Below are 14,771 nucleotides of genomic sequence, written 5' to 3' on the forward strand. Positions count from 1 at the left end.
CTAGCAAATACAGGTAGTACACAGGTCACGATTTAGTGGGTGATAGAGCGTTTTACGGGGTACTCTCTAGTGTGCGGCTTCCTGATGTTGGGAGCATCGGCAAGGATTCTCCCGTACGACGAAGTAGGAACGAGAGCTCTAAGATCTGTCCCCGAAGAGGTGGAGAGTACGCCGTTGACGGAGAGTTTCGTGCTGAGATTTGTGAGGTGATGGGCCTGAATATCGACAGCGAGGTTGAAGAAATTGAGGAAATCAGCTCCGAGAACAGCTTGCGAGACATCGGCGATGATGAAAATCCGGCGCGTTTTCCAACGCAATCCGTGGTTAGGTGCAAGACACCGTTGGCCGTACGTGCGGATGGGGGAGTGTTTATCGCTTGGAGCGGGGAGGTCGATTCGTTGCGACGGCGATCTGCCCAAGCTGCTAGTATTACACTGCCCTGTCCTCCCGCGTCAACGAGGAAGCGTGCGCCAGTGATCTTATCCGAAGCATAAAGTAGGCGGTATGTCCATCCACCAGTACCGCTTGCCGCCGTCAGTGGCCGGTCGCAGAATTTCCCGACCAGGAGCATGTGTGGGTGCATTTGCGGGAAGAGCTTCCGAAAATACAAATATGGTGGTACCAGCACACAACCGAGGAGGAGTCGTGCCGCGCTTCGGATAGTTCAAGTTTCGGCGAGGGCCACGGTGCCTGGGAGTGGCGGTAGGACTAAACCCGCTGCGGTGAATGGCATGGCAGGGGCTCGAGGTCATTGAGCCGCCTGGGTAAAGCATTCAGTCACTCTCTTTGCTCACAAGCTGGGAGGCTGTCATCGTAGTGCAAGGAGGAACGGTCCCAGCGCTGACGCTGGCGTGCTTTGAGTAATCCGCAACACGGTCCGCGAGTTCGGCGAGCTTATCCAGAGTGACATCACCAGCAGCCGAGAGGACGAGGACCATGTTCTGGGGATGTCGCTAGAGAAACAACACACGCAAAAAACTGTCCGGCCCGGGGGAAGTCTCCAAGCAGCTGTCGCATGCGGCAGAGGATCTACAAAGGACGGCTATCACTGAGTTCAGCAGCAGTGAGGAGCTGCTGGAGTCAGTTGCGCTCGGACACTGATTTGCGGTCAATGAGACCTGCCTTCAACATGCCAAGTGGTAGGGCCAAGTCCTGCGTGGCGAAAGTGTCCGCTAATTCATCGGTGACGTCAAGAGGCAGAGAGAACACGAGATGGAGGAAGTTGGTCTCCTGGGTAATGATACGCCGCAAGTGGAAATGCTCCTCCACCTGGAGCAGCCTGGCACGAAGGCTGTTGGGCCACAGTGGTGGCAGATTGACTAGTTGAAACATGGCCAATTAAGCGCCATTTTGCCGAGCATCCTGGGGCGGGTGTAGCTGTAGGTGGGTGGAAGCGCCAGCGGAATCAATGTAGGAGGGCTGAGTGGCGCGGTCGATGCCGGGTCACCAAATATGTTGTAAAGGCAAGCAATCAGCAGCTCCGACAGCGTTTGGGTCTGAACTGATTTTTTATTGCACTCTTCGCGCTGATGCGCCTGGTGCGAGCTTCATTTTTCAGCGCCATGTCTTGGCTTGCGAGAAGAGCGCGGCGCGATAGCGCTACACCCCGATATGGTACTAATATGGGGTGGAATCTGTAAGGTCACAGTAAGTAATCAACGGCGTGGCATTAACAACATCGGAAGCAGTCTCCTTGTCAACGCGTACCCTGAAGCCCATCGCTCTATTCTCGGTTTGTGTGCTCGGGAGAAATGGCAGTGCTCGATGAAAAGTTCGTCTGAGCAAGCTCTGCGGTCGTGGTCTCAGCGCGTTCGCTGTGGTGGTGTAATTTCTGGGATACAATCTTTGGCTAGCGGTTTTGTTGATAAATTTTGGTTTTTGAGGTTTACCGTCTCAAAGCGACTCAGGCGATGACAGACGCCTTAGTGAAGGGCTCCAGAAATTTCGACCAACAGGACTTTAACTCGCGCAGCTCACGGAAGTCTTGATTTTCGCCCTAATTGAAATGCGGCTGCCGAGGACGGGATTCAATCCCGCATCCTCGATCACAACTTTTGAGCGCCCTAACTACTGCACCACTGCGGCTGGGCCGTCTTGAATAAAGCAAGGTACATATACGTCGAACACAAACCAATCAGTAAGCATCGTCAAAAGTTAAATAAGTCGTATTGGTGTGTGTTATTTTTTAAAAGCACTTTACAACCCAATGTACGAAAACGAACACATTATTTCTCCAGTGCAGAACACTGAGGAAAAGAGTCGTATACGGAGATGGAGGTTATTTACTTGCTTCTTTCATTATTTTTCTTCACGGCGCGATGCAGGTGTCCGCCAAGTATGACGCACTAACTGCGGGTTTATTTTCCTTGCAATGTATTTGCCTCCGAATAAATTCTCCAATGCAAACATTTTGCATGATGAAAATATGCAAACAAAACTGTAATTGTCTTCGTTTCCTCCGTAAAATAAGATGGAAACATTTTCTTTCGAAAGCCAAAAGCCTATAGCTGACAACAAGTTGTTCCACAAAGAACGAATAGCCAATGGTATGTACCAAGAGGCCTATCGTGAAATAAGCGTGAACGCACAACACTATTTAAAGGGTTAGGGCGGCTGGTGTTTGAGATGCTTTATTAGTGCAAAGTATAGTCATGTGTTCGATATATCAGTGGTATAGTCGGGGAACAATGGAAGTGCCATTTATTTGACTAAGTTACACTGCTATGAAAGAAAATTTTAAAAAGAGCAAAGGAGCTCGATTTTCCTAGGAATATGTATTGCACGTGGTGTCCGGTCCCACGCAGCTTAGATCCTACGCAGAACATTCAAGATAAGGACCTGTAGTTGCCCATGGCAATCTCTTACAGCTTAGAACGAACTGTGTGTGGCTACAAACGTTCTGGTACATTCGCCGAGTGGTAACAAAATTAAAGCTACTGCAAAACAGCTTTAATTAATTGCACAAGCGTTACAACGGTTTGATGTAATATTGCATTAAATATAGACTTGACATGCCATGAGAAATCTGTTCTTTTATGGTCTACATGCTACAGTGTGCATTTTACAAGAAAGTTTAATTGGTTAAGAAACTTTGATGAGCGCCATCAATTTCATCGCTCAGAATAGCATTTTACGGTGCAAAGTCTGCAACATCTACTGTGTTTACTACAGGATAATAAGTATCTTGTACAATGTTTATATATCAAAACGCGAAGCCATTTTATGCCGCTCCTACCTGAACTGTGTTTATGCTGCACTGGGAACATGAACACCGTATTTTAGCAGCTCACTTTAAATCGAGGTGTCACTAGGGGGCAGCTTGTGCATTTTGTGGAGGGCAATCATTGAGTTGACGCATTTTAGACATTCGTGTTCGAAGCTGGAACGAAGTCAAGCGGCATTTCTTTTCTTCTGCAGTCGTAGGCCCTGTAAGTGTGCTTGAAGAGTGTCATTTATATATAGGCTAAGGTAGGAGTCATCGCGTGAGGCAATGATCAAGGACATACAAAAAGCAAATGCAAGAATTTGAATGATAACACTTATTTTATCTTGGTTCTGCACCCGCGACAAATGCACATACGAGGAGATGAGGCAAGAAAGTTCAGAAGACACCTCCCGATGACGTGCCCCTTCTATCAGTTTCTTATGACCTTGCTCAAACTCGCGATACCAGGATTTGTAAAATATCCAAGGTATCATCAGTGCCTGGATCATGCCGCGAGTTTGAGGTCGCATTGCAGTTTGAGGTGACCTCAAAGCATTTAGGTATTGGACCTTTTTCGGTACAGTCAGAGGTGAATCCTCACACAAGGAAGCGGTTAGAAGTAGGCTTAGCTCTCATTGGAATAAAAGAAACCGAAATATTTCAAGGCTATATTTTGAATCGCACAGTTCAGTTCAGTTCAGGCGTTCAGTCTTGTCCGACTCTTCGTGACCCTATGGACCATGTCACGCCACGCTTTCCGGTCTCTCACTATCTTCTTAACATCACATAGCTTCATCTGCAATGCCTCGAGAATGCCATCTAACCATCTCGGTCGCTGCCTACCCCTTCTCCGGCGACCCTCAACCTTTCCCAACATCAAATCTTTCTCCAGCGACTCCTCTCTTCTCATCAGATGACCAAAGTAGCTGAGCTTTAACTTTAGAATTTGACCCTCGAATGAGCAGTCAGGGTTTATGGTCGACAATATCGACTGATTTGATCTTCTGGCAGTCCAAGGAACTCTTAAGAGTCTTCGCCAGCACCACAATTCAAACGCGTCAATTCTTCGGCGGTCAGCCTTTTTCACAGTCCAACTCTCGCATCCATACATTACAACTGGAAAGACCATAGCACGGGTTATATGGATCTTGGTTGGCAGACTAATGTCTCTGCTCTTTACTAGGCGGTCAAGGCTAACCATTGCTGGTATTCTGTACTGGTATTGTGGTAGGAAGCGCAACCCACTGAAATGTGGCAAACCCATGCTAAAGGAAAGAAAATATGCACTGAGCAGCTGACATTGCAGGTGATATCCACGGCCTCCACCAGATCTGCCGTAAGAGCAACACATGTGCTTAAACACGGTGTTCGTCGTCTGCTACCGCACGAAATTCGTTTGTTTTGTTATACTTTCTCATTACTACCGTCCATGTAAAGCTTTGTATTATATCAGCCGCAGTATTTAAGAGGAAATGTAGCGTGCGCGACAGCTTGTCACACTGCGCCAGGAGATTGCTCCATTCTGAGAAGCGCTCAGGAAATTGACCCTTCAGGTATATATCTCGCTTCAGAACTATTTGCCGCGGGATATTCACAATAGGTTCCATTCGAAATAACACAAAATTTTCGCCATGCTTTTATACCAAAGATTAGTTAATCAATAACTACCGACAGCACCAAGGTGGTCTCACACAAGAAAACATTTCGGTATGATTTCCTCAGCGATGATGAAGGCATTGCGAAATCAGGGGGTAGACAAGCCGTACGTGAAAGTGCAGGAAGATATATATAGTGGCTGCACAGCAACCATAGTTCTGCATAAAGAAAGCAACAAAATTCCCATACAGAAAGGTGTCAGGCAAGGAGACACAATCTCCCCAGTACAATTAGCAGCTTGTTTAGAGAAAGTATTCACAGGCTTGGAATGGGAGCAGTTAGAGATAAGGGTAGATGGAGTATACCACTGTAATCTGCGATTTGCTGATGACATTGCCTTGCTAAGCAACTCCGGGGATGAACTGCAAATAATGGTTGATGACCTAGACAGGAAAAGCAGAAAGGTAGGCTTGAAAATCAATATGCAGAAGACTAAGGTAATATTCAACATACTCGGGAAGGAACCGCAGTTTACACTAAGTAGCGAAGTACTGGAAGTAGTAGGCGAATATGTCTATTCAGGACAGATAGTAACCGCAGATCCAGACCATGGAAAGGAAATAACGAGAAGAATAAGATTGGGATGGAGCGCATTTGGCAAGAACTCGCAGATTATGACTAGACGCTTACCGATATCGCTCAAGAAGAAAGTATACAACAGTTGCATTTTACCCGTACTCACCTATGGGGCTGAAACGTAGAGGCTAACCAGGAGAGTTCTACTGAAGTTGACGACACCCTAGAGGGTTATGGAACGAAAAATGGTAGGGGTAACATTAAGAGACAGAAAGCGTAGAGAGTGGGTCATAGAAATAACTCAAGTTACCGACATTCTAGTAGAAATTAAGAAGAAGAAATGAGTTCCGGCAGGACATGCAGTGCGACGAGAGGATAACCGATGGTCGCTTAGGGTGACAAACTGGATTCCAAGGGAAAGAAAGCGTAGCAGGGGGCGGCAGAAAGTTAGGTGGGCGGATGAGGTTAAGAAGTTCGCAGGGGTCAAGTGGATGCAGCTAGCACAGAACCGGGTTAAGTGGAGAAATATGGGAGAAGCCTTCGCCCTGCAGTGGGTATAGTCAGGCTGATGATGATGATGTTTCGCTCACATATGTTCCTGGGGATCCTCCTTCCGACCCATTTACATTACATTCTGCGCTCTTTTAAATTAATCCTTCTTTGAAGTCACGTTCTGTAGCTTCGAAGTCTGTCTTGGACTGCTGAAGGTGTATCTGCGCCAGGGAAAGGCGTGTCTTCACCAAGGGAAGGCGCATTGCGAAGTTATAAAAATGTTTTGAAACTACGTGAGTTTATGTGTCCCTAGGAGGGACTAAGCCTACTTTTTCCCCACTCAAGCAAGAGAAGCGGCACTGCATTTTACTTACGCCCCGCATTATTATGGCTCTATTAGCAGAGAAGCAACATTACACTGCACATTTGTTGACTGATAAAAATACTCCGCGCCTTGGTTTGCGAAGCGCAGTGCTCAAGAAATGTAGTGCTTCTCAACATAGGGAAAGATGCCAGTGTTGAGACGCAGATTTGTGTTTTTTGCAGGGCGCTAATCGAACGCCAGCTGGACAAAAGCATGGATCCATGCAAAGATTTCGCTGCCTATGTCTGCGGCCGCTGGACACCCCGTAAACAGTTCGCAGAGCTGTCGCGCTCTGCACTGACGGACATGGTGATTACGTGGCAGGAAAAGCTACCCGACACACTACTCAAGGGTGTCGCCCGGCTTCCAGCAGGGAGAAAAGCTGTTGCCATGTTCAACAGCTGCATAGCGCAGACGGGCTCGCAAGTTGGCGTGTTCAAGGAGTTCATGAGGAAGCGTGGTCTCACATGGCCGGAGGATACGGGAAATATCAAAGGGTTCTATCCACTGGACATTCTTTTCGACCTTTCCTTCAACTGGAACGTCAACCTTTGGTTTTCGCTGGACCTGCTTCCACCGGCGGTGGATGACAGCCAGAGGCGTCGTCTATTTTTCGCTCCAAATAAATTCATGCTGGAGTGGAGGACTGTCTTCAAACAAATACCCAGGCAGTTCTTTGACAAGGTTTACCGTCAGATCTTTAAGATTTTCGCTAACGACACACATGCAACGCCCTCACCTGATGAAATAACAGAAGCTTATAACATGCTTCGTTACATATTCGATCTCTTTATTTCATCGAGCTCGAGCAAGGCGAGAGTGCCGTTGGTGTTGCCCCTGCAGAAACTGGACGACCTCACGCAACTCGCCACCACGAGTTACTTAAAACGCATCATCAACACAAAACTTGCGTTTGATCCGCCTTTCACAATGGAAGACCTGTTGCTCACGACTGACGCGACCCTGCTAAACGCGAACTTGCAAATTTTTGGAACATTCAACGACAGCAGTGTTCGTCGCAATCTGGCATGGCTGTTTCTGGAGGCATATGCAGCAGTAGCCAACCCCGAGACCATCCTGCTTGTCCTGCATGGAAGTCAGCGTCACGCCCAAGTAATGCGGCCGTTGTTTTGCGCCAGCCAGGTTGAGGCCAGCTACAAGCTTCTGGTGGCCGCTATAGTTGCAGTGACGCATTTCACTGATGAACAGCGTCGGAACATTGACACCCACCTGGCCAGTATCATAGAGGTAAGTGTAGCTGCTTGTGCAATCTCCCATTTATGATTGAGGAATGCGCCTCGGAACAAAAAATAATCGAGACACGTTCAATAACTGCAAAAAAGCGCCTTTTGTACGCCAAAAAAAATTTCCAACACTATCTGTGTCATTATTTTCTTATCACTGATTTCATTATTACCTATGTCCTGTTTACTTTTGTTGCCACTATTTTTCTTATCACCAATTTTCTATTTAATTTCATTATCATTATATTTCTGTGACTAATGATCTATTCACTGCACATATTTTCCTTTACCATTCCGGGCACATTATGCCCTCGGTGTTTGGCGACATACTATAGCCTATTAAGGCTTTCGCCTTAGACAATTATCAGTTGTTACATGCGCCTTGTGCTTGTGATGTGGCTACGCTTTGGTGGTGCCAAGAGGAGAGACGCAGGGGAGAGAACTGACTGCTGGAAAAGCAAAATATTTGTTTCTACTTGCGGACAACACATCATCCAGCGAAGTGTTGCTGCTGTTCTTCCGAGCTTTACAAGTAATAGCAAGTGCGATAGTGCTATCTGGAAGAAAAGGTTTCAGGACAGAAAAAAAACAGTTATAGAGTAGAAGTGGCACGCTGTTTGGCTATCAACTGATTTCACTAGCCCACGTCCTAGCAAGCTAGTCTGACTTGGACACTCACAAGTTTGGTCTCCAGATTCTGGGGAATAACAGAGATATCGTCTTGTAATGAGAATGACTAATTGTGGGAAATATTTGTTCCCGCTTGTCTATTTTTTTTTCTATTACCGAACTTTCAAATGGCTAAAAATCTAATTTTCTTCAGCTGGAGTTCCCAGCTATTACGCTGCTAACTTACTGATGAGATTGCTCAGCCTGTATCAAGGCCTGCTAAAATACATGCTTTGCGGTAATTAGGTTCTGTTGTACGTTGGAGCTGCACTCTCTGTAGGAGAAAATCCATAGCGATGACACTTGAAGTTTGACTTGCATACCATGCGGATGCCATGGAATCTGTGAAAAAAGCTTAACATCGGCCTGACGCACTTTTGTAGATTCATGGAAATGTACTGACAGCGACGGAGTGTGCTCTGGAAACTGGCCAGCAGTAAGGGAAATGGATACGCCTGGGTCTTAGAAAGCTTACCAGAAGGCACACAGAGAGGTTGAAAAAATCCGAAACCGTATAAATGGTGAGTTTGGATGCTCGAGCCAATGTAATCTATGGCTCAGTAACGTAGGGCTATAACAATGAGACCAGCACTCACCGTTGTAAGCTTGAACGAACAGCAAAACAGCTGCATCAGACATATTGTTCCGAGAGTCACAGAACGAGTGAAAAGGCCGCATGCCAGCTATGGTCCCCCGCTACAGTTACTGAAATAATTGGCGGCATCCCTGTGCTATGGAATATCGTGTTTGCGTTCCCTCACAAAGTAAAAGATAATGGCAAACATAAATAGGAATTTAGCATCAACACAACACGCGTATTGGGACTTGAAGCGTACAACAAGCAATATTCCTGGACAAGCGCGGCACTGCTGCGATGCTTCCGAGTCATTGAGAAAGACTGCAGTTTACCGACAAAGCAGGCATTGGTGAAACAGCTTTTCGATCACTCGGTGACTGTATATCTGCGTCGAAACACAGACTTGGTCTTCCGGTTTGTCGTCGGCATTGCCTCGTCGAGAGTTGTAGCATTGGTCATCGGTGCATTGCTGATCTTCATTACGTAAACAGATGAGTCAACAGGCCTCACGGTGAGAGTATGTAAATACGTAATCACTGTTACCGTAAGGACCATGCGGTAGCAGTACTGTGAGCGTGGTAGTGATCGGTAAACTAGGCAAAGGTCACATCCTTGGGGTCAGTATCTGTCTTGTTTTCGGCATCAACGAACAGAAACTGTTTCCCTGATTGTTACGTAGACATAAAACGTAAGTCCGTCGGTCTGGAAATGATGAGCTGTTCTTGTGTTGCTTGGAGGACTGCATTCTAAGATTGGATGAACACAGACAAAGATTTGGTGTGGGGGGTTTACTGTTCCAAACCGACTCAGGCTATAAAATTCTTCGTAGTTAGGGCTACAGAAATTTCTACGACCTCGGGATCGTTACCGTGCACTCACATCGCATGTTAAAGGACACCGCATGTGATGCCGGCGCGCTTGGAAAGAGACCATACGGAGGCTTGGCGAAGACATCTATACCACTCCTCGGAGAACGTAGGACGTCTTGGTGTTCGTTGTGGAGGAGTCATCCTCATCTCTTGAGAATCAAGGTAATTTTACATGCGTACAGTCGATTGCGCCAGCAAAACCGGTGCTTAGGCTACAGGTTATTGCGTTAAGCCGCCTCTTTAACACCGTAAATCATACACGTGTGCTTTGTTCTTCCGCAGACCGCCGCCGAGAAGGCTTCGGCCGCACCATGGCTGGACAATAGAACCCAACATGTCGCGGCCGAGAAGCTCCGGTCTGTGCACAGCGTGTTATGGCCGGACAAACAGTTTCTCACTGCTGAACGTCTCGAGGAGGTGTACGCCGAGTTCCCTGAGAGCGCCCTTTCCTTTGCTCATTTCTGGATCGAGACTCGTCGGAGTCTCCGCGGCCTCACTGGTACCGACGCCGGCTTGCAGCAGCTGCGAATTGCGGAAGGTGCAGCCCAGCCATACGCACAGTACGTGCATGTCCTGAACCAACTGTCTCTGACCTTGGGAGCTCTGGCGCCGCCGTTTTATTACAAGGACGGCACAAAAGCCATGCTCTACGGTGGCTTGGGCTACCTCTACGCTAAGGAGCTGGTAGGCGCTGTGGACCGAGAAGGCGTGAAAGTAAGCGAGCCAGTGCATGCATCCTAGTGTTTCTTCTTTTGATTCAAAGCTTCCGTCCGCTGTCTTTCTCTCTTCATAGAGGTTTATAAATCGTATATAGTCTTTCTTTTTTTCATATTCTGTTCCGCTGTCACCCAGCGTACGTCGTCTGCCTGGCCACATATTTATCGCATTGGCTTCCAAAACCGGCAAATCGACTGGCATTGGCTTTTCGAAGCCTTTGCAGCCAGCCAAAGTTCACGCTCTGTGACAGCTGCCAATAAGGCCGTAGATCGTTTTGTATTTTACATTATTTTGCATATTTGACGAGTGCTGTATGACGTGCATGTTCATATCGACTCGGATGTTCCGCCGCGCAAAAAAATGATTTTTCTGGTCTATGTTGACATCGCCCTTTAAAACACGTGTGGCCAGTTGCACGCAATGCCGTGACCACAAACACCCTACAGTTGCACCAACTGGGTTGTCGCATCCACTGCAAACCTCCAAGCGTGCCATTTGATCCACACAGCATCGACTTACTGGGTTCATTCGCAAAGTCTTGCTTCGGAAACAAGTGGATCGTCATTTGCGCTTATTGTCCTCGTGTCTGGGAAACGGCTACCATTCTGTCAGCTAGAGCTCCTCAAGTACCATTAGGTCTGCTCCGCTCAGTTGTCTTATGCCATAAGTAATCGGGCCCGTCAGTTCCCTGCGGATGTCGTTTAGGAGCTTCTGGGTCAGCAAAGGTTTGCCACTTGGCACCGTGTCACCCGCAAACGAATGGCTTGTCTAAGCGCATGAACAGGATGTTAACCATTATGATGTTGGTGCACAAGGCCACAGTTGAGCCACTGGACATCATCCTACTTTTTTATTATGAGTTGACAGGCTGCAGCCGTTTCCTCTGTTTGCCCGACCACCACCTTACACCCTTGGCACCTTACCGTTTTCATTTAATCTGCAATCCCCGTATCGCCGAGACCCTGTGGCTTGACGAAGACTCAGCGAATGGCCCGGCTTCCGACCGTTGCTTCCGAGCAGCGCTTTAAGCAACGCTGCGATTAGTACTGTCGGCACCTCACCCACGCGTCGGGCGACGTTTTCTGGTTTTGGCGACAGCTACGACAGCGTGGACTTCAGCAGAAATTGTAGGCCCACTACGATGGTTCTTAAGTACTTATTAGCCGCCTAAGTATTGCGACCTACTACGTACCGCGCCTCCTGTGACAGGCGGCCGTTCTACGAAGACAGAAATATCCCATGCTCCGCACTTGAAGCTCTACCACGCTTATGAGACTCCGTAACTCACACGGCTCGCGTCGGCTGCATAGGGAAAGTATATCCCACTGCAAACACGGTGAGGTGTTATGCACTACGACAATGGACGAAATGAGGTTTGAGCATGCTCAGCTGAGAACGGAAACGGATCATTCGACATCTTGCTTTTTGTGAAGGCCTTGTTTGTAGCCATATAGCAAATGACAGTTTGGTAGTGTCGAATCTTTAAGTCAAACCTCGGAGCAAGCGCTAACGGTCTGTAAAATAAGTGGGAGATATCGTTCTCAATAGAGACAATTCTGTGTGAAAGTTTTCATTTTCAGCGAAATAGAACTCACTGGCCGTTTAGGTCGTTGTCACACGCTTCCGCATTCGCGGTCAACCGAGGCGCGGGATCCCCTTTACGGTTATCCGTCGTCCCTCTATGAGATTTGAGAACAAAGTTAAGCTGGTCAACCCGTGAAGTACGTGTGTCAGTTTGTGATTGGGACCAAGTCCAAGACAGACATTTTTTACAACAATTCGATATTTATATCTAGTAGTGCTGGAAAAATGAATAAAACGCCAAGATACGATAGTCGTAAAAGACGACTCGGTAAATGACAAAAGAAAAAAACGACAATGAAAAAGCAGTGCGATAAAAGGAGACTATAAAAATAACAAAGCAAATATTCCAGATATAATAAGTAGGGGCAAGAGTCACGCAGAAAATACAGCGTAAAAATACTAAGTCAGATCAAGGTTAAATAAAGGCGAGACTAATATTATATTAACCGACAGTCTGCGGCGAAAGGGAATTTTCACGGTCTTCTTGTTCGATGAGGCGTGATCGATAGTTGATCGCAGAGTTTATCGGTAGCGGCGACCGTACAAGCGAGGAATGATAAGTTGATAGCGGGCTCGGTGAAAAACAAGACACTTTTCCAGAGCGAGCGGCCGTGAGAGGGGCCCGGAATACTGCATCTTCCCAGAGCGCACTGCCGCGGGCGACCAGCGGTCTGCCTTATTATACTCTTGGCTGTTTGCGCTGCAGCGCATCGTCAAGGACGTGCGCTGGCCGGTCGCTGCCTCGGAGGTTCATGTCGAAGCATGCTCAAAGGAGCGGGGAGATCACGTAACTTCCGCTCTATATGTGATGCAGCTTGTGACAATCGTTGTATATCGTCATTCTTGCGCGCAAAACGCTTTCCAAGATTTATTTATTTATTCAGTATACCTACATCGCCTTGGAGGCATTATTGTAGGGGGGGTAAAGATACATGGGGTGGCGTGAGGAAATACATCAGTAAATCCAACAACATGCAGGCAACAACACCAAAAGCAATAAAGCAAAAACAAACTGACACAGCATACAATTTTTTTTTAAATTAACAAACCTAACTTTCCATTATAACAGAATTAAAGGGCACAAAATAGCCTAAATTCAGAAATGAATAAAGTAACATACAATGAATAAAATTCTGCATAAAATTCTCAATATTAGTCGCAGCCATTACATCACTAGGGAGCTGGTTCCCATCGTTAATCGTGCAAGTGGAAAATGAATACTTAAACACATTAAGTATAACACTGGTTTGGTCTGATTTTATTATTGTGGTCTCTTCTAGATGACAAGTAATGTGGCTGCTTAATAAACAGTGTCTTATTAATTCCAGTTTTATTTTGATGTATATTGTGCAGAAACGTTAGCCTTAGAATTTTTCTGCGTGAAGAGAGGGTTTTCCAGCCCAAGCTTTTCCGTATATCGGACCCTCTAACAGTGTACCGATAATTTCCGGTTACGAAGCGCGCGCTGCCTGTTTCTGCTCCCATTCCATTTTATCTATTAGGTTTTTGTGTATAGATCCCATGTTACGCATGCATATTCTAAAATATGTCTAACACTAGTCAGATACAGGTTAGCTTTCAGTGAAGGAGGTGAATGCTTAAAATTTCGTAGGCAAAAATGAAGACGGCAAGCTTTCGTGGTAATTTGGTTAACATGATTGGACCAGTCAAGCGTTTGAGAAAACGTTACTCCGAGGTATCTGACATGTTCGGTGGTATTGAGTGCACTATTATTTATGCTAAATAAACTGGGGAACCTTTCCATCTTCTTTGTGAATTTCACATGGTAACATGTTTCGGTATTCAGAGTCATCTGTCACCGGTTGCACCAGACAGACACTTTTTCTAAGTCGCCCTGCAGAACAGACATATCAGCACAACATATACCGGACGATACAGGACGCAATAATCGGCATACAGTCCAATGGTCGATTGGAGGCCTACGACTAAATCATTTATATAAACCAGAAATAATAATGGATCAAGTACAGATCCTTGAGGCACTCCCGATAAAACATGCATTGAAGCCGACGTCACCCCGTTTAGAATAACCTGTTGTTTTCGCATGTGGAGATAATCTTTTATCCAGCCAGGAATATTTTCAGGGATGCCCGGGATTGATAATTTCATGCAAAACAGATTGTCTGGGACGACATCACATGCTTTTCGTAACTAAAGAAAGAGCGCATCTATTTGTTCACCTTTGTCCAAACCAGCTGCAATGTCATGCGTCAATTCCGTTAGCTGTGTTAGCTGTGTACGTTTCTTGGAAATGTTTCATCAGGTTGGAGTAGAGGACATGCTCGAGCATCTTACAGCAAACTGAAGTTAAAGATACCAGCCTATAATTGCCTACGTGTATACGATCTCCCTCCATGGTCATGAAATAAAGATTATCCATGGTCTTTGTTTAAAAATTCTGGTAGGCAATTGGGATCACTTAACTGCAATGAGGCGAAAGCCTCTATCGGGCGGTGGCCCGAAGCCCTCCTCTACGGCACCTCTTTCTGTTTTCACTCCCACCTTCGCGATGACGCGAAAGCGTAAGCAACACATAAAGCCCCGTTTTAACCCAGCCGTATGAACGTACCAGCGTCGCCTAGGAAGACAGGCTGATTGTCATGTCATCCTCCTATATGAAAGAAGAGGCAGGAGTTGGCATCTCCTGTCCAACGTAATATCGGGAAGCCCTACGTCCAGTTAGTTCTCGGCCATCTCAGCTGCCAGCTACCACCTCTCACGTAACGAAAGCGTTACGGATGGATGGACACGATTCGCGAGCATGAGCCATTAAAGGCTACCGACTTAACCTATAATCGCTGCGAAATTTGGAGCAGTGCTTGTTGAAAATCTGGACTGCCGTATGGTTTATATTCCA

The 14,771-nt window shown here is 46.6% G+C and overlaps 1 protein-coding gene across 1 annotated transcript in view; it reads left to right on the forward strand.

Moving 5' to 3' along the window:
- The first annotated feature begins 209 nt into the window (after positions 1–209).
- The window catches only part of LOC146177178 (endothelin-converting enzyme 1-like), a 44,473-nt gene continuing 29,911 nt past the window's right edge, over positions 210–14,771 (forward strand). The window contains exons 1-3 of the mRNA XM_084581480.1: positions 210–340; positions 6,416–7,481; positions 9,875–10,306. Of these exons, the coding sequence (XP_084437606.1) occupies positions 210–340; positions 6,416–7,481; positions 9,875–10,306 (1,629 nt within the window). The remainder of the gene's footprint in view (positions 341–6,415; positions 7,482–9,874; positions 10,307–14,771) is intronic.

Source organism: Amblyomma maculatum, chromosome 10, assembly GCF_055883805.1.
Source record: "Amblyomma maculatum isolate TAMU_Amacu chromosome 10, ASM5588380v1, whole genome shotgun sequence".
NCBI lineage: Eukaryota > Metazoa > Arthropoda > Arachnida > Ixodida > Ixodidae > Amblyomma > Amblyomma maculatum.